The 19960-nt window shown below is 40.5% G+C and overlaps 1 protein-coding gene across 1 annotated transcript in view; it reads right to left on the bottom strand.

Moving 5' to 3' along the window:
* Positions 1-19686, bottom strand: part of ric1 (RIC1 homolog, RAB6A GEF complex partner 1) — a 34301-nt gene extending 14615 nt beyond the window's left edge. Inside the window, exons 1-4 of the mRNA XM_061061542.1 lie at positions 19060-19686; positions 12882-12989; positions 3433-3512; positions 2354-2461 (exon numbers count right to left, since the gene is read on the bottom strand). Coding sequence (XP_060917525.1) covers positions 2354-2461; positions 3433-3512; positions 12882-12989; positions 19060-19197 — 434 coding nt within the window. The 5' untranslated portion in view covers positions 19198-19686. The remainder of the gene's footprint in view (positions 1-2353; positions 2462-3432; positions 3513-12881; positions 12990-19059) is intronic.
* Positions 19687-19960: the final 274 nt, after the last annotated feature.

Below are 19960 nucleotides of genomic sequence, written 5' to 3' on the forward strand. Positions count from 1 at the left end.
CATTAGCATTGGGGTTTAAAGGGGGTAAAACTGTGGAGGGGTTAGTAAAAGAAAAAAAACAGTAAGGGCTGGTAGGTAGGAATGGTCACAACGAGATAACAAACAGCAGAGTGTTAGAAAACAGTGGAACAGTCATCATCCAGCTGTGCCAGTCTGAAACTTTGACTGGTCAGCTGTGATGAGGCCACATCGCTGCCAATGTAAAGTCCCACTGTCTTCTTACACACAAAGGAACAAACAGCAGAGTGTTTGTGTGTCTGCGTGAAGCATTCATTGTCTTATTAAAAGGTCTAAAATTGACGATAGCACCGAGGGACGACCAAGAGGAAAGAAAGCAGGAGAAAAGAAGGTAAGTGAAGCACAGTGGACTTTCTCTGAGGAGGAGGCCAACAGCTTTCAGTGTAGTTTTCCAGCAGGAGACACCCACTCATCTGCTGCACAATCAAGCTGTGCCTGTGAAATGCAAGCAGAGTGCTCTCATTCAGATGACTACCCTATAATCTCTGTCAAGTGCAGAGGAGAAGTGGAGGAGACGTGACAGCCGAACACAAGAGGCAAAAGCGAGATAAACAAAACTATGGACGAAAAAGAGAGCAGAGTCGAAAAACTGGAGTGGAGTGACGGCTCTTATCACTCAGCAAACATAGACGTCAACCTGGCGGATGAGAGGCTGATAATGGGGGATGAAAGTGGAAGGAAGAAGTGAAACTGGAAAGCACAGCACAAAGGAGTGAACAAGGAGGCAGTCAACGCTGCACCTTATCAAACAGCCAGCGCTCCTTTGCATTTTTTCTTAGGGTAATTATCATACATTTTAATGTAATCTGAGGATTTGGTTAAGTAAAAACCTCAGTCAAACCACAAGAAGCTCAGATGATTACAATGCACAAGGGATCTTTTTTTTTTGCAAAGTCTTGAATCTGTTTTTAAAAGCCCTAAATGGAAATCTGAAAATTCACTTCTCAGGTAATGAGCATGCAAGCCTCTTTTTTGAAAGGAATACATTATCCTTAAGAACGAGACACCAGCATAAATGGCCCATTATAAACAGGGGAGGTGACAATACACTCTACAGAAGGGATGTAATATCTGAGAAACACCCCCCCCCCCCCCCCCCTCTCTGTTTCTCTGCATAATGTAATTCTCAGCAGACGTTTCTTATGACAGCAGAACAAACAGGTGCATAGCGGATGGTGTTGTTCTGTCTCACTCCACTATTTTAATGTAACCACAAAAGTAAACCACATGTACTCTTGTATATATACCCTTCAGACCTTTGCTAAGATGTAATGTTCTTTAAAAATAGGACAGATTAAAGATCCCAGTAACATTTATCCCTCAACACGGAAAATATTACCAGTTCATCAATCTTATCAGTTGTACCAAATTTTAAGACCATGTGTTCCTCTCTTGGGATATCACGCTCACAAGAAAAGAACAGCTACAATGACCATAGTGTGATATCTCATCAGACGCAAGTATTTCTCTCTGCAGGTCTCTGTGTTTAAAACTGACTGAGTCAACCATCTCTCACCGTCACTGCTGACTTTCAACTTAGGGAAGACGATCTTTTTTTTTTTAAGCCACTATACTCTGAGCCAAATACCCTTTATAGATGGACAAAGAGTGAGTGAACTTTAGCAAATAAAACTGTTGAACTCCTTTAAATATGTAGTGGTGAACCAACTAAGCAGAAATAGTATGAATGACGTCACTGTAGGATATGAGATACCAACAGAGCTATAAACAGAGCTGGTTTTTTTTTTGGGGGGGGGGGCATCAGTAGTTCAGTCTGTAGGGACCTGGGTGGAATCTGGAAGTTGGTAGCAGGAGAGGTGAGAGGTCACTGACTGAGCAAGGCACCGAAACCCCGACAGCTCTGGCTCTGTAGCAGTGTGCCGCAGCCCCACTCTGACATCTCTCCACTAAAATGCATGTCCACAGGTCCCTGTTTGTGTGTCCTTCAGGCCAATGTGTGTGAGAAGCATGTCTCTCAATAACAGTGCGTTATCTAGATTTCACCTCAGGGTCTAATAAAGTATGTTAAATTAAAATTAAATCAAATTAGAAACAATCTTGATTATGCTTAATTTACTAAACCTTCAAATGAATTGTATGCAATTAAATCAATGTTTTGTACGAGGACTGAAACAGCTACAGCAGCGACAGTACTCTGCCTAAGTTTGCAGCAAATACTTGCATCAAGATAAACTTTGAGGTTTTGGTGTGTAAGTGTCTTTGCATGTGAGATGTAGAGCTGGACTCTTTATGAGGGAGAGGCAGACACCACACAGAAGAAAACACAAAGAGGGAGAGAGAATGACATCAAAAGGACTCGTAGACTTCACTCTACCTGGTGATGGGGGCTTCCAGATCCACGGGCTTCTTCATCTCTAAAGACAGAGCGGGGGCACATTGTTCCTCCTTATAACCCGGGGTCACCTTCACAAGAGGACTTCCTCTGAGCAAACAGAAAAACACATTCAATTATAAATACAGATATTTGTTGCATGACTAATGGAAGAGGGAAACTGTTGAAAGAGTGGAAGCTAAAAAGTCGTGGAATACGCCCTGACTTGTCCTGTGACCTCTGCCGGCATGCTGTCGAGGAATGTGAACCACACACATCCACATTCACTTTATACACAGAAGCATTCAAACAGCACATACACACAAGACATAAGCACTTTAAAGCACACACAGAGATGAAAGGATTGTAAAAAAAGAGAGAATAGCATGCAGACACCACCATGTGCATACTTTTTGTACGGGCTGTTTACAAAGCTTTTCTATAACCGTAAGTAACGTCTATAGTAGCTTGTTAACTGGTTTGAAATAAATCCATGTTTTATACCAAATAAATGTGAACAGTCCACATACTTTTGGCCATATAGTTCATTGTTTGCATGAGGAAAACGATGACTAGCTGCGGCGTTTACTGGCTGCATTTCTCTACCTGCTTATGTCAACAGTATTACCACAGCAAATACATATGAGGTCATGAGCCAACATGAGATTACGTAAAAGGATTTAGCCATTAAGCGCCGTTATATTCCTGCTATCATTGTATGTCACTTTCTCTGACAGACACATGCTCGCTAATTGCTAACAGGATTAAGCTAGTTTCACACTATAATACGTTTTAAAAAATCTGTTAATGCAACATGTTTAAATTAATGCATGCTTGAGCTTTTAATAACAACAAATGTGATATTGATTTATAGTCATAACCAACGCAAGCTAGCAAGGCTAACAGTGGGATATCCACTGTTTTAAGTGCACATAAACAGTGTTGTTGTGTTCTATATAAACAGCGATGAACTTGAGACGTTGTGACCTCAGTGCAGATTCAGGTAACAAGACTGAAGAGCACAATCATGATCATGATTCATTGGCTTTCGTGTGTCTGAGGGTTTGTGTTGATGCACTCACTTTGGATACACAGGCTCATAGAGGGACTTGTCGTCCCCGACACCCAACACATCGAACAAGAGGATGTAGCCGTTGGCAGTCTGAAAACAGAGAGACAGGAAACGTCATTAAATGTTCATTATTATTATCACACAGAGACTACCAGAGAGAGGAGATACAAATGAGCATGCTAAAGGAAATGATAGTTTTATTATTTGAACATTCAAAGTCACCTGATTCCTTTAAGGAAGGAACACAAGTGAAGAAAAAAGGTTTGTAACACTCGAAATAGCACTTTCGTATGTACTGTTAAGTATGTTTGTAGCGGTGGTCATATTCATATGGAAATGAGATCTAATTTACTGATGCTGTTACTTCAGTTGATGATGGCATGAGGCTTGCCATTTCCCTGAACAGGCTGAGCTGCAGGGCTGATCATTTTGAAAACTGAATACAAAATGAGCTAAAATAGCAGGATTTGCATAAGTCAATTCAGCCTGTTATTGTGTGTTGGCATCAGCTCATTCACAATTTATGCAGGTCTAAACTTCTGCTGTTCCTGATAATGATGCTCAAAATGACTTTATGAAACAGCCCAGGCTTCATTCTGTGGAAAAGCTCTACAGATAATGTTGATCAAGAAAAATAGAATCATCGTATGCAAATAAAATAATGCTATAGCATCGCTTTTTCCACAATCACACATACACACACACACACACACACACACACACACACACACACACACATACATACATGCACAGTGCTGACGGGGAATCTGAAACTGAGCCTGCAGCCTGAAACATGACACGAAACCTGACCTGACCTCTTCTGTCAGCAGCAGTGTGACAGGCAATGAACGCACCAACTCTGTGATGCTGCTACAGAAACATCCAGAACCAGGGTGAGTTGAAGCTCACAAACCGTGGTTCTACTTTTAAAACCATGATTTTGTGAAGCTCCATGGGGACGGTTTGCACATACTTCTACTGTGGAGAGTTATGTGAAAACCCTGAAGCAGAGAGAGGCTGAAGCCAGCAGCAACATGAAACTGGAGTATGGATGAACAGACAACAGACTCAGCAGGGCCTGCTAAACCCATCAACAGCCTTGGAGCTCCACCAATCTGCAGATAGGCTACAAAGACTAACACTGCTTAACAACACCACCACAGTTTTATGCTAAATCTTATCAATGATTCAAAAGCTTGGGTTAGCTCAGTACAGGCATCACATGCTCGGAGGCTACAGTCCTCATAGCCCTGGCAGTGGGTTTGATTCCAAGACCAAATGCTATTTGGTAAATGTCAAACAACACTCTCTCTCTCCCCACATTTACTCTCTATAACCTCGTATGTATGTATGCATGTATATATAAAACTTGTGCTATATACATATATATATATATATCTCACATAGAGGAAAGCCCTTAACGTATGAGTAAGCTCATTCACCATAGCTTGATAATCTTCCATATTTGCTGCTTTAGCTACGGTTAGTTTTTAAACTGAATCTGGAACATCAGCATCGAAAATGGCTGTGACATTATTAGACACACACAACATCTCTCACGAACAAATGCACACCTTTGGGTACACAATGATATAACAAAAGGGGGTGGGGTTGGGTTTTCTCTGTTCCAACTGCCCTCATGGGCTGGAAAACTGATGGGATTAAAATGTATTTAACACTTGAGTGGATGTTTGTCATCTTTAAGTTTGGAGCCTTTCACATGCGTAATAGTGCCAAAACAGATAACGCAAAACTACTCCATTACTAACAACAGACAAGCAAGTAAAATTGCACTTCAGTAAATGTACAAAGAAAACACGAGCTAAATGAACTAAGACTATCAAAGTAAAAGTGCACTTTGTGTATTCAGCATGTTACTGTAGTGGGTGATGTAGTTGGAAGTGATTAAATGAGTATTTTCTAACTCTTACATTTTAAATGAAATAGTCCATATTTGGGCCTAAAACTGTTTTTCAAATTAAACCACATGAGGAGTCCAGAAGGAAGTGTTTATAACTCATAGCCTTCCAACGCCACACTGTTTTATGTTGGGAGGTTGGACGCCAAATAGCTGGGAATGACTGGTTTAATCTGAACATCTTGAGGGTTTTCTCAGATTCTAAAGTGAGCCAGCAAAATGAAGTAGGATTAAATGCCTTAAAACTTGACTTATATGTCACGTCTCAAGATGAAAATGAAGTTTCCTTGTCGACTCTTAATCATGTGAATAAAAGTCTTAAAAGAAGCCCAATGAACCCATTTATTCAGACTTCCTTCCCAGAGGGATTCCATGTGGGCGAACAAAGGAGTGCGAGTGTGACTAGCAGCTACTGTACTTCAAAAGCTCATCAATTACAAGAGGCAGGGAATCTCAGCGAGGTATCAAAAAGGAAGGGGGAGGGTCGGGGGGAGCTATTTGGCCCTTTCATCTGCAGTATGATCACAGCAGATACTTGAAAGCTTTCACACAGTCATTCATCTTTTCATGGACCTACGACCAAGTTTTCCTCTACTCATCTTGTCAGAAGTGTGAAAAGCTGTTAAAAGGCAGACAATTGAGACGTCTCCAGGATTCTCGGTGCTCCTGGAACATTCACACATGCGACGATAATGATACAAGAAGAGTCAGGACGCTGGCCATTGTCATCTAAATGCCCCCCCCCCCCCCCCCCCCTCCCCTTAAAAAAAGTTTTAGGATCTGAGATCCACAGGAAAAATGCACCAAATGGATCAGTGTGGGGGAAGTTTAAAAAGTGTTTCTCTCTGTGACCTCTGACCAAAAAAGAAATGCTGATTTTGTTCATGCAAGAGTTATTTTCAAGAGACTTTGATGACCCTGCAAAAAAAAAAAGAGTGCATCCACAATTGAGTGATGCAGGACCAGGTCAGATTACAGAACAGCAATGCAAAAAAGAGTAGGTATTAAAATGTTTTTTAAAAATGTTTTGCTTTAACCTACTTTCTCTTAATATCTGTAGACACATGAGAGGCACATTATGGTTTTTATTTAATCGTAGAACTCAAGACAGGGCTTTAACCTTTGTCATGGAACACTTCCCCTCTTTGGTGACATTTGAACACTGTTTACACAAACCATTACGGCTGAATGCTGCATTTAAAAAAGGGAACATCCCAGGATTGCCTTTGTCCTTCATTAAAAACATGAAAAGTTAAATAAATAAAATAAAAAACGCTGACTGGGAGCTACTCTAGTCCAGACTTGCCTTTAGAATCAAAGACAGTGTTTTTTTTTACAGAGAAAGTGGAGAGTCAGCAGAAAACGGTGCAGCATGTTATAGTGCACTGAGGCCCATCGGCTGCATGTTTAAACACGCTCCAGAGGTCTGTTCAAACAGGAACTTGTGGGTATTTGCAGTGCTTCCCTGAATTTAAGTGCACTTTAAAAAAATAAAAAAAACATCACCACTCACATCATACACAAAGATTAGATACATAAAACATTGAATGAAAACCTGTTGTAAAAGAGCTCAAACTGAGCATTCGACTGATGTGTTCTACACTGTAACATAGGTTACCAACATTAAACACAAACTAGTATAGTGCAGGACGATGCAATAGCAGATGCAGATATGAAAACAATAAATGTTTTTGTAAAACAAGAGATAACCATGTCACATAAAAGCATATTGTCCCAGATTAATTAGGTCTGTTTAATTAAAGACACACAGTCAAAGGAACACCTAATCCAGTGCAGCCACAATAGAGTAAAAAGTGAAAGTAAACAACTCTATGATGACGTCTAAAGGAATTCTGTTTATTGCAATTTGAGTGTATTTATGTTTCTGTCATTACATCCACATCCTGAATGTGTGTGTATTGGAGATAAGATTTGAACACGATTGAATTTGTTTGCAGAAACATTCAACGCTGCAGCGCATGTTGACTGTGCAGTTTATTTGGTGTGTGCTTCTTATTTATAAACACAGTTGAACCAAATGCCTAGCACTTCCAGTAACTCCCGAAGCATCTCTTTTTATAAGCCAATAATATACTTTTGTACGTATGTATTCTGTCTGTCATAGAAAGTTGCACCAAATACTTGGTCACCAGGAAGGTCTTCAGTGGAAACACTTTCCTGAGCACTGCTTGTGAGAGCCAAAAACAGAGAGAGGGAACAGTTTGGCCTCGGACGGATCCCAAAGCACACACACACACACACACGAAGAGCTAAACACCAAAAAGTATTTCCAGTTTTTGGAATTTCATCCTTTCTTGACTCCTGCCACACATACAAAAAAAACAGACCACGCCTTCTGCTTGGTCGTTAGCTTGAGCTGAGGCTCACACACTCCTACACACACACACACACACACACACTCAGCTAAAGATAGTCCTAGCCATGGTGTAGGGGGGTGATTACATTAGCCTCAAGGTCTGCAGGGTGTGTGAGCAGCCAAACATCTGGGAAACAGCTGGTAGTTAAAGCAAGCTTGGGCTTGGGCAATGTGGCTTTGACTGTTTTACTGTCCCTGATTGCTCAGTTTGTTAACACTATAATTAATCTACAATATGTATATGGGGGGGGGGTCTTGGACATTAAAAAAAAAAAAAAAAAAAGGAAGCCTTTGGATAAATAGCATGATTTGACTTGCAAAGTGAAATGTCACTGTGTCCTTGTGTGCTTTGTCAGAAATATGCAGGCCTCAACTGCAGCATTTATAATAATTTATAATGATGAAATCATGATTGACAGTGATTGTGTGACAAACCTGAATTTAGAATTGAAAAAGACCAGTTTTTGATTCAGCTGGTTCCTTCTATAACACACAAGTCATGTCCATGTCTGCTGTGGAAATGTGTGTCAAGCGTTACAGTTGAACACTACAGGTTCTGCTGTGACGCTTTAGTGTTTTTCATTTCACTCAAAGGAGATTACGCTAATTCAAGCCCAGCCATCTAATGTTGTTTTGATTCAGCAGAATGTAGAGTAAGGAAGCCATCAATCGATCGATTTCCTACAAGATCTATAAAAAAAATGTAAAAGTAGATGCCTGTTCTAGAACAATGTATTTTACAATTCAAAGGACTTGCTCCAACAAAATATCCCAATAAAGCCGTCTCAAATCTAAAGTGCTATAGCGTTTCCTAATTGGATATAAAGTGCAAATGGAAAAAGGATTAAAGCTGAAGGGGAAAAAAATGAAAAATAATACACAAAACTAAAACTTCCTGGTAAAGGGCTTTTCAGTTTTTACTGAAGCAATGACTGGAGTGGAGGTAATCGTCACAGACTAAAGGATCATGAGAGCATAAAAGCAGAAATGTTTTTGGGCCTTTAAGAGGGATTTCTGTTGAAAATGACTTACAGTTGTGGTAGTGGCAGTTAATTCCCATTTTTGCCACACAAAAGAACCGTTTCAACACATTTCACTTACTCACAGAGGGGAAAGCCACACATGACATTTCATTACAACTCACTAGCCACATCTCAGGATCAAACTCTGTGCCTGTGGAGCTGAGGAAGCGAGAGAACGAGTGTGCCCTGGTATTTTTAACTCCTCCACCTGCTCCCTGTTGTGTTTGGCTGGGTGGGTCTGGCTGGGAAAGAGCCCGACTTAACTGTTTTCCCAGACACATTCACGGCATTCATTCATGTGTACTTTGGCTGCACTGCGAGGCAGGGATGAGGGGGGGAATACTCAGCGCGAAAGGGCAAAGACTGAAGGCAAGGAGCCAAGAAGGTGTCCTTTAATTTGATAACAAGTTATGTTACAGTTTCTCTATTTTGAATCCTTCAGACTATCTTATGTTAGCACAAATTGACATTTAAAACTGTATTTTCCTTGCCTCTTGTTATTTAAATGTTTAAACTTTTGAGGCTATTTCTAACAAAGGGTTCACATGCATTTCCTCTGTAGAAAAGATGACCCTTCTGCTTCAAAACAATCTTTAACATTCACTAAGTATGGTATGTATGGGAATGTATGACTGAGCTAAAGTCGTCCTTTAACACCATGCAGTGTGTTCAGCACATTGGCTTCAAGGACAAGAGGCGGTGTTTAGGGAAAAACATACAGACGTGTGCCATACGGAGTCCCGACCAGCCTTCGTGTCCTTGACTTTATTTCCCAGCAGTGCGCACACAATAAAGACAGAATGGACTGAAGGTGTTTGAAGGACAAAAACTGTGAAAATAATGTTGTTATAGCCTAGAGCAGCCATCAGTAAGAATGTGTAAATGTAGTGTATTATTGTGCTCAGTATCAGTATGGATCATAGTTTGTCCATGATTTGTATTTAATGTGCAACACTAAGATGTCTGCATAGATATCCAACATAATTCTTTAGATAGCGACAAGGATGAAGCAAATACAGCGATGCCAAAAACTACAGCAACTTCTGTATAGCCTAAGCTTATTTGCAATACCCGTCCCAAGATGGGTCTAAAAATCCAGATGGATATTATTTGTTGAGGAAAACAAAGAACTAGTTTTTTATAACTCACAACAAATCTGATTGCTCTGGAAGCTGCATTGGCTTGTCTAATCCAATGGTTCTAGTTTTGTTAAAATGCAGCAGTTGATGACATTTCTAATTTCTCACTTATAGACAGCATACAGTAAGCACAGATGTATGCATTTATGCACACAAACACTGAGCGGTACTGAGCTAATGATCCTAATGTGTCAAATCTCTGTGTGCGGTTTGTTTTGATGCCGTCTGCTCCTGCTCGTGGTCTTGGCGGTCGTCCCACGTGTTGCTGGTCACATAGCCTTTGGAAGTCGACTGAGTCATCTGCTCACTCGGGCACCCGCCTTGTGCGAGATTACTCAATCAGACACTTCCTTTGAAACATTAGATCAGCCGTCAAGAGCCCAGCTAACTACCACAAGAAACAACAACCATCAGAGATACTGTAAGAGGTGGATGTATCTTCAAGTGGTCCTAAAAAGTGGATTGTTGCCGTTTCTAAGATTCTTCTGTACACTTAAACTCGTTGATAGTCCTTACTAAAATAATTTTCCATTGAACATCAGATCACAAGGAACACAGACCAGCTCAATCAAATATCCTTAATCACATTCTTATCCTCATAAGCAGTGTGAATATTTACATGCATTTAACAGTCTGATTCTACTGCTCAGGTTTCTTTGTTTCCACAAGTTGGACAAAGCAGATGCAGCGTCTGATCCTTCCTCACATGAAGACATCGATTCAAAACAGACAGGGCTCATTACTGGGGATTACACTGGAGCGATGAGGCGGATTTACATCCTGAACATAAATAAGAGCTCAATAAACTCAGACATGATGCACTGTGCTGCTTAAAGAAAATTGCTCCTTGGGGGTTTCAAAGCCTTCTGTCTTACTCTAAACAAGGGAACTGTTTGTTCTATATGATGGGAAATTAAAATGATTTTTGCTCTTAGTTTAGTGGAACCTGAATTGAGAAGAGAAGGCACAACATTACTACTGTAGCTGACATTATAGCTGTGCCTTAAAACAATGTTGTGTTCTCATTTTCTGCCTTTATTCTCCTGTTAAAAACAGCGTGACGAAGGTCTGTCTACATTCAAATCACTAGGCCTGTGTGGGCTTCAATACAGAAAATGCTGGTGAGAACATAGCCATTTCACATGCCCATGGTAATGAGCATGAATTTTTAAAACCATGTCTGTTACGCTATGTGGGCCGATCATTTGCATAATTTTTTGGTCGGCGGGTTGTTCACGAGAGTTAACCAAAAGACAGCAAGGAATGTCCTACGGGGGAAAACACAGAAGTTCATGATTATTTAAAGAGAAGAAAAAAAGCGAAGATGTTGGCTGTGTATCTTGCCCTCATCATAATCAGGATTGTGTGTTTAAATCTGTACTGATTTAATAAAAAGATACAAAAAAATAGGGCCCCTTTTTTAATCCTCTAAAAGCTGAGTTAGCTCGGTCTATTTAGACAGCAGAAATCTGCTCCAAGTTTCGAGCTCATCAGCAGTCCTGAAGAGAGAGAAATCAAGAGGAAAGTGATTGATTTCTGTTAACCAATTTGTAACCCAAAACAAATTATCTGCTTACATTTGCTAGAACCGATAGAAGAAAACATCTGAAATGGCCATCATTTGTTACCAATAAACCAGATAACAGAAACCTGTTTGACAGAGAAGCACTGTTTCACTTTGAGTTGGTTATCTCGCAGACAGAAAGTGCAGTGATCAGTGATCAGCACATAATGACGTAAGACAACACTTTAGATTGGGAGCAAAGTGCAAGTGTAAATTTACAGTATTCAAGAAAACCCCTTCACATAATCCTCTTTGTCTTCTATGGAACCCAACGAGATAAGAACACCCTCCATCACTTCCTTTTCATTGGCAGCCTCCCAAAAGTTCAGTGGGTATTTATAAGCATGTGTATCGTTTGTAAGCAACTCAACACCGGGTCATTTTTAGTGCTGCAAGTTTTCTGATGCCCTCAGGAGCTCATTGTTGGTATTATCTTAAACAGACATCAGAATACTGCATTATTTGCCTGAAGCAACACATGCAGCGCTTCAATCGCTCGGTGAGTGGCCACAGCATTCCAGCAGAGTTAAGCCTGCAGCTACATGCAGCTTTCCATGAGATCCAAACCTTAAGAGATGACCGTCCAAGTCAGAGAGAGTTTGTAGCCTAAGGTATCATCCACCTTTTCTTACTCCTCTGCAATGTGCAGCAGGTCAAAATAACCATTTGGGATGAGTAATACACACAAGCAAGCAACCCAAAACTTGACTACACCTTTGCACACTGTGTGATGTGTGATGTGTATGTGTGACTTAAAGTGATGCTGCACCGTGATGCAGAGAGCTCCAGGAGTGTATTTTAGTTCCGCTCTCATTGCCACGGGAATACCTGCCTTGTATCCTGAGCTCTGCACAACAGCTAAAATAGGACAAATTGTGCTTTTCAGAGAAATGCAGAGACACTTTCATTTGTCTCCTTCTAACATTTGTCATGCTTTTTTTTTTTTTTTTTTACTGTGATGCACCACAGTGCAGAGGAAGCTTCTTCTGTGGTTTTCTTTAACAGAAAATAAAAATAAAAATCCTCCAGTCAATGACGGATTGCTGAAACATCGTCTGACCTTTAACGGGAACTTTGCATTCGATCATTTTAAATTGATAATAATAAATACGATGTTAAATAAAGAAGAAAGTAAACCTAATCAAACATTTAATCCATAAACATTTGCACCTGGAAAAAAAAAAGGTGCTGGGTTGCTATGAATGCGGAAAGAAATGAATAAATAAGATGTCTGATAAAAATAACAAAGTGAGCTGAAAATGGTCAAACATCGGTGATTGTATCAGTAGTAACACCAGGTGAAAAAAACATGTATTGTTTGTAACATTTCAGGATAACTTAACTTTGTTGCCATACGTTTTTTTTAACCCAACAGGGCAAGATTTAAGATGTCAATCAAATAGAGAAACTGAAATCAGATGGTGGAGTGATGAACTTACTGCCACAGCTATCATGGAGTCGTCTGGTTTCCATTCTGCCTTCTGGTAGGAGCCGAACTGGGCCGCCGCCTTTGCCGATTCGATATAGCTGACAATCAAAACACTGGGCTGTGGGTGCAGAAAGGGGACATGGGAAAGAAAATGAGCTCTTTAAAACATCTTTAAAGTCACAGACATCTGTGGGCTATATTAAGCAAAACACAAACAAAACACCTCGCACAATAGCACACTGCTGTGCTGTTACTAGAAAAAAACATGTCAATACAATGCTATGAAGGTCTGAAAATATGGTTTGTCTTTGAATGTGGTTTAAAACCTCCGTTTTATAATCCAGCCAATTTGTGACAAAAACACAGCATGGCTTAAATATTGATCCATTATCAGACAATTCCAAGCCATGAATAGAGAATGTATCAGAAACACCATGCGCACTCATTCAGCAATGACACAGTACAGATACAACTCTGCTGAGAAATAAATGGGATTGTTATGATACTTGACATTTGCAAAACTGCTGTTTTTTTTTTTTTTTAACTCTCTGGGGCTCATTTAATCCAAAAATATATATCTCTTTCAGTGCAGGAATCAAAAGCATGTTCAGGCTAATGTTTACACCATACACAGTACAGACAGACAGACTTTGCCAGAGGCCCTTCATGTCCCTCTACTCTTGAATCACAAGGAAGATATTCGTCCTGATCACAGAATCATCACCACCACTTCATTACACTCCATTATAATGATAACACATACAAAGAGTGCAGGTAAAGTATGTTTACCTACGGCTAAATGAGAATGGTTGAGCGATGTTCGCAGGTGGTAAAAAAGCTGTTGAAGAGGAGCAGCAGCAATGCAGTAAGAAAACCACAACACCTGGCAAAACAACACGCGGAAAACCTCCTCCAGATAATGTACGTTTAATTCATGTAATAAAGCTGCATAGTTAATGAAAACTTGATAGCAGTGTTAAAGGAAATAATATTTGATACTGTGTCAAACTGCAAACAACTCATTAGACTGATAAGACGTGCTTATGTGAAGTGAATAAACATGCTTTTTACTGCTGTAGTGACCTTTACTTAATCCCCCTTACAAGACACACAACAGAATGAGAGTTTTAGTCTATGACACAATGGCTTTGTGTCTTTTAAAGTAAAGCAGCTAATTCTGTTTACCATCTTTGCAGTATAAGAAAACCAGGTCACTGTAAACTGACTGGGGATCACCAGGTAATAAAGGCAGGGAACACGTCTCCTGTAATTCCATCAGTGCAACATTATACTTTGTTCCCAGTCACAGTAATGAGAGATGGGGCTTTAAGTATTTCCGCTCGTCTGTGTGCCTTTCGTAGCATCAAATCTTAATAAAGGCAATGAAAGCCTGCCTCCGTTGGCAAACCATTCATTGCTCAGCGTGAAAATGAAAATGAAAGCTCTCAAAACGTTCCAAGTTGCAATAACGTCAGCTCACAGTTGGGAGCGACACTTTGGGGTCTCTCTATGTACAATGAATAATAATAACATATCGCAATAGAAATAGCCGGCTTTATTAAATTTGGGAATTGAAGGAGAAAAATTATTATTATTATTCTTGAAGTATATCTTGGTGTCTCCTGAATCTGGAAAGCGACCTTTGATCTGGAACATGGAAAGCTTCATGTAACCTCCTGTGTGGGTCTGTTGATCTGAGCTGTTGTTTTGGTTTGTTTGTTTTAGTCTCTATTTGTTTGTTCATATTACTGTGGCTTATGTGTGTTTTTTATTCTTGTGCAAAATAAGAATATTTATTAAAATATGGAAAAAAATGACGGTTTAATTGAACAACATAGGTCTTAAGGGATTAAAACATCTTTAGTGGGTAATAAACTGCCACTCAAATATTTGTAATATTCTCAAACAGGTTCTCTGGTAAAATCTCATTTTCATACAGAGTTTTTATGGACTATAAAAGCATTCATTTGTTTCTGTGCAGCTGTGGCGACAGTTTTCTTCAGCAAAGTTTGCCTCGGCCTTCTTGGTAATTGCACTTGATAAGAAACACTCATAATATCTTTCCCCTAATGTGACAATTATTCCCACACAATGCATGTGGACAGTTATTAAATATATGGTTGAATCACTCACTACACCACAAATACATCAAACGTAATCTCTAAAGAGAAAAATAAACACTTCCACTTAATAATGTGGATTCTGTCAATCATTTATCAACAACTTTGCTCTTTTCAAGATATAAGTCCAGTTTAGAGAAGTCATCATGTGTATACAACATTGGGCCGGATTTACTAAGATCCCAATTAAAGAGTACTAAATTGCGTTGTCGTTTCAACAAATTGCACGTTTGGTTGGTGGGCGTTTTGTGGGTGATCTACTAAGAATATTTGCGTGAATGACACCAGGTGCAAACCTTGTGGAGGCGGTACTATTTAAGTTAAGTTTTTGCGTGTTCTACTGGTTTACGTCATGGAGAGTTTGGACAGAAAGCAGGATGACTGCAAGCGCAAAATAGGTATCAGTGGAAGAGGCATTAAACGTACAGTATTTTCAAGTTATAGCAGATAAAACTGAATATTACAAAAAGAAATGTTGGCTGATAAGAAAACCTCGGCATTAAACAGGGCCTCTCTTTTCTTCCCTCCATCTTTTGAAGATGAATTGTCATACATTGCGCAGGAGGTGCGAGCTGTGTCCTCTGTGGCGCTCAGGCGCGACACTCGGCACATTGTTGCGCACAAGACAGCTGGCCAGTGCTGTGTCTGATCGGACATAAATGCTCTGGCAAGAGGTCTCGAAGATGGGGGTACAGGCAGTGGTGAGGTACCCCCCCATCCAAGCGTAGCGGCAGCGGGCTGTAGAGGGAGGAGACGCGCGCACTATGGAGAGGAGCGCACGAGCTGGGGGAGAGACGCGCAGCCCGAGAAAAAGGAAAATCCCCAGTTTAAAATATAATGTTTGCGATATGAGGGAAATAGGAAGAAATAAATGTCAATGTTGAAATTCTTTAGAATGCAGAAGCTGTGAATGTTCAGTTTTGTTGGCTAAACATAGGTAACAAAATAGCCTAGTTTAATCATGGTGTTTCCTGCTGTCATCACAAACATATTAACATGCTTGGGGAATAACTCGATCTGTATGCCTATGTCTCCTCCTAACTTCAATTTTTTGTAGTTTTTTTTGTAGTTACTGTGTAACTTTACATTATTGTATTTTTTTATTTAACTGAATGTAAATATGTTTGATTTGATTTTAACTTCTATTTTTATTTTTAATAATTGTATTCCCGTCCCCTGTTTTTCTGGAGCTGCTGTAATGCACAAATTTCCCCCATGGGGGATCAATAAAGTTTATCTTTATCTTTATCTTTAATAACAGCAGCCTGTTGTGCGTAACGCTGGTCTCCTGGGTTAGCACGTTCTTTTCAAAGGTGTAAAATACAGACACCATCACAATCACTGCAATTTTTGCCAGGCTTGGTAAATAGCAACGCATACCAACTTCAGTTCTTTGCATTTTCTCCTCCCAGTGTTTTGCACGCTAGGGCAGAAACGCCCCATATTGCATATTCATGAAGGCAAACACACTAAATGGACAATGCGTGTTGTTTTGCTCATATGAAAGACGCAATCCTCACCGCGCGCCGTTAGTAGATCAGATAGCACTTTTTTTTTTGCGGGTGGTGTCATGTTTGCACACGTTTTAAGACACGCAAACCTTTAGTAAATCTGGCACACCATCAGAAACAGGCAGGTCTAGAAAACAGAAAAAGATGACTCTATAAGACCTGAGTTAAAACATAAAAACATTGAAATAACTCTGAGCAAAAACTGAAACAGTTCACAGGCGACTAGCAGAGTCAAGCTCATGTATTCCCCAGCATTACCACCTTCAGTGTTCAACCAAATGTATGTGCGGTTAGTCTGAGTAGCTAAAGGAATCCCAGGGGATGTAGAGGATTACACCAACAGATATACGCAACCACATGTTCTCATACAAACACGGCTCATTTTATAAGTCACCCAAAGAGCTACCTATAGTGCCATTAGTCCACAAGCCACAGGGAACAAATTCCATCCCTTAATTCCTGGACTCCTTGATCAGAACCCACACGTCCCCATGCAGCTGTGGCAGGGTGACAGAACAGCAAGTCTACATGGCTAAGCTACTGTGTGACACGGATTAGGTCATAGCACCTCGGACCAACTGGTTGTGCTCAGGATGCACTGGCTGAGGTCGAGGAGTGATGGGATTAAAGAGAATAGACTCTGTGACATATTACTGGCTGAGAACAACAAGAGCAAGACAACTAAGAGGGGAACTGACAGATACATCATAACCGTTATTTCTTAAAGACGCGTGCTGAAGGTTTAGGAAGAGAAACACAGCAGTGGATGGGGGGTTTTGTGCATGTGTGAAAAGCACCATACGTTAAAGCAAATATGAGTATTTTTAACTGATGTTTAAACAGTCTGCAGTCTGTTTGCTTAAGGAAAAACACTTGAATTTATTTTTGGATAAATGGTACTTCTGAAAAGTGTGTAAACTGAACACTCTGTGCTCACAGACTGTACAGTTTGAGTAGATGGTGAGGAGAAACTATTTAATGGACTCAACAGATGTTAAAGATGCATGTCAAGAAGTTGCTCTGATCAACATTCCTGACACCATGTTCTTCCTGAACGCCTCATTGATACAGTTCACAGACAGGCAAAGTTCTTAAGGGAAGGGAAGGAAAACGTTGTCACATCCTGTTGGGGCCTCAGGAAATCAGCAGTGACCCTGATCCATTGTTGTTCCAGCTCAATAACATACAAACTACGTGTAACACCGACTGCCATAAATAATCTCCTCGACCGCTGGTTATCAAATCAAATAGTTATTCTCCTTATCAGGGTGGCCAAATCTGAAGTTTGCAAACAAATGAGGCCAATGGTATGCAGCAGTACGTACAGTTCTAAAAGCACAGGGCTACACTGGAATTGCATATGACTTTTCTACTACAGCAGCTGCTGGAGCTGGCAGTGGAAACAGTGCTGAGGAATCACTGAACATTTCACAAGCCATTCGGCCAACATTATTTACAGCATATGTTCTATATAGGGGGAAAATACCTGGTGGGCAAATGAATAAATGTAGACAAAAAAGGGTCTCTTGTGGTACTGAAACTGCTGACAGTGCAAGACGGATTTTTGTGATGTAATTACCATAATAACATTCAAGAATTACCGGTACACCCTACTGATAACGACCTTGGCTAAACGCGGTCCTCTTGATAAGAAGACTACCTTAATGAAATAACTAAAACATCGACCCTTTGGCTTAACAGAGGGAGAAACACTTTTCAATGTGCACGTTTAGATTAGAAGGTAAGAGAGTTCATTTTATACTCACTAAAAATGAAAATGAAAGCAGACATATCAAATAATTTGCTGACAGTGATGTTTACATCCATATTTCACTCTGACAGCTAAAAAAAAAAAAACCTAAAAAATGTTGAGCTGCTGCCTGACAGATCTTACATCATCAACATGTGGTCAGTGAGAGTTTGTAATGAAAACCATATGAAACCCCACACAGGAAATAACTTTAATAACTGAGCTGTTTGAGGTAAACAAAACAAAAAAAACATCCCCAAGAGTCCTGTTGTCCCCAAGAAGCTGAACTAGATCTCATTTCTCCTATTGGTTAAGTGTAAACTTTCCTCTGCCTGATAGACTGTAACTCATCAGGTGGACTTAAAATCCATTTGGCTGTGATGAAGAGAAGCCACCAAGCCCTTTGTCGTAAAGGAGACGGTGTGAACGTGAATCGTTGTGCAGATACAAGTGACCGACATATTGTACCGTAATGCCTTCGTAAGACGCACACGTATGCGGATATGTTTTTGATGAGTGACAATCTCACCTGTCATCTCTGCAGCAGGCGTGACGTCTGCACCGTAACACTTCAGTCATCACTACATACACACCTCGTGTTTACTTGAACTTTCATTCAGGTGAAGGTCTTACAAACAAATTGTTCTGAATAAATATTAGTGCAGAGATGATGTTAGGAGTCGTTTTGATGATGCAGTGATAATAATGTGATGGTTTTAATGAAGGCAGCGCTGCGTTGTTTTCATCCGGCTGACTTCAACAACATGACTTGAACTGAAGCTGCTGCGGCTTGTGGACTTTACTCACCCGACTGAACCAGATGCCGAGCTGTGTCTCTGAAAGCACGGCGAAGTAAAACCTCTGGGAACTGGGCTGGATGTGGAAGGGCTCCTCTTCGCTCCTCAGACAAAGCAGCCTTCGGGGCCAGCCGGTTAGAAAATACATGACGGCAAACTCGACACTCAAAACAGTGTCGCAATGCCAGGTTGTGTGCGCCCCCTTATTCCTCAAAAAAAAAAAAGTATTTTAATCCAAGTGAGTCATTTGCGCTTTTATCTTCTTAATATAACTTGAAATAGATACATGGAGCCCAGCGTTTACACTGGTAGAAGCGATCAATCCATGAACGCCGTGCAGTGAGATCCCAGCAGCCGATGGAGCAACACGGCTAGCTCTCGGCTAGCATTGGCTTTCCAACTTGAAGCTAATGAGCTATCCAATGCAACGACAGCCCTACCCGAAAAGAAAAGGAGCCAGGTCTTCAACGACACAAAACAGCACCAAATAGCGCACTGTCGCGGACAAAGGGGTCGATTAACGTTCGCTCCCGCGTCAATGTTTACGATGTCTGGACCAACGGTGTTTATTAGGGGTAAAGCGTCCAGTTTTCACTCTTCTGCTCCTCACGGTCGCCATCTTTACTAAGAGTCTCGCTGACTAGAAGCTGATTGGTCACCAGAGACGTTTGCGTGGTGTTGACATCTGACGTCATCGCTCCGTTATGCGAAATGAGCATGCGTTAAAATCTACGTGGCTCGGCGCTGACATCTGGTGGTGACAAAAAACATACGCGCAGCATTTCGGAAAACATGAGATGAGATGAGATGAGATTAGAATAAAATAGAATAGAATAGAATAGAATTACTTTATTGATCCCAAACTGGGAAATTGTGGCGTTACAGCAGCAGGTTATCCAACACACAATATG

This window comes from Labrus mixtus, chromosome 17 (assembly GCF_963584025.1).
Source record: "Labrus mixtus chromosome 17, fLabMix1.1, whole genome shotgun sequence".
NCBI lineage: Eukaryota > Metazoa > Chordata > Actinopteri > Labriformes > Labridae > Labrus > Labrus mixtus.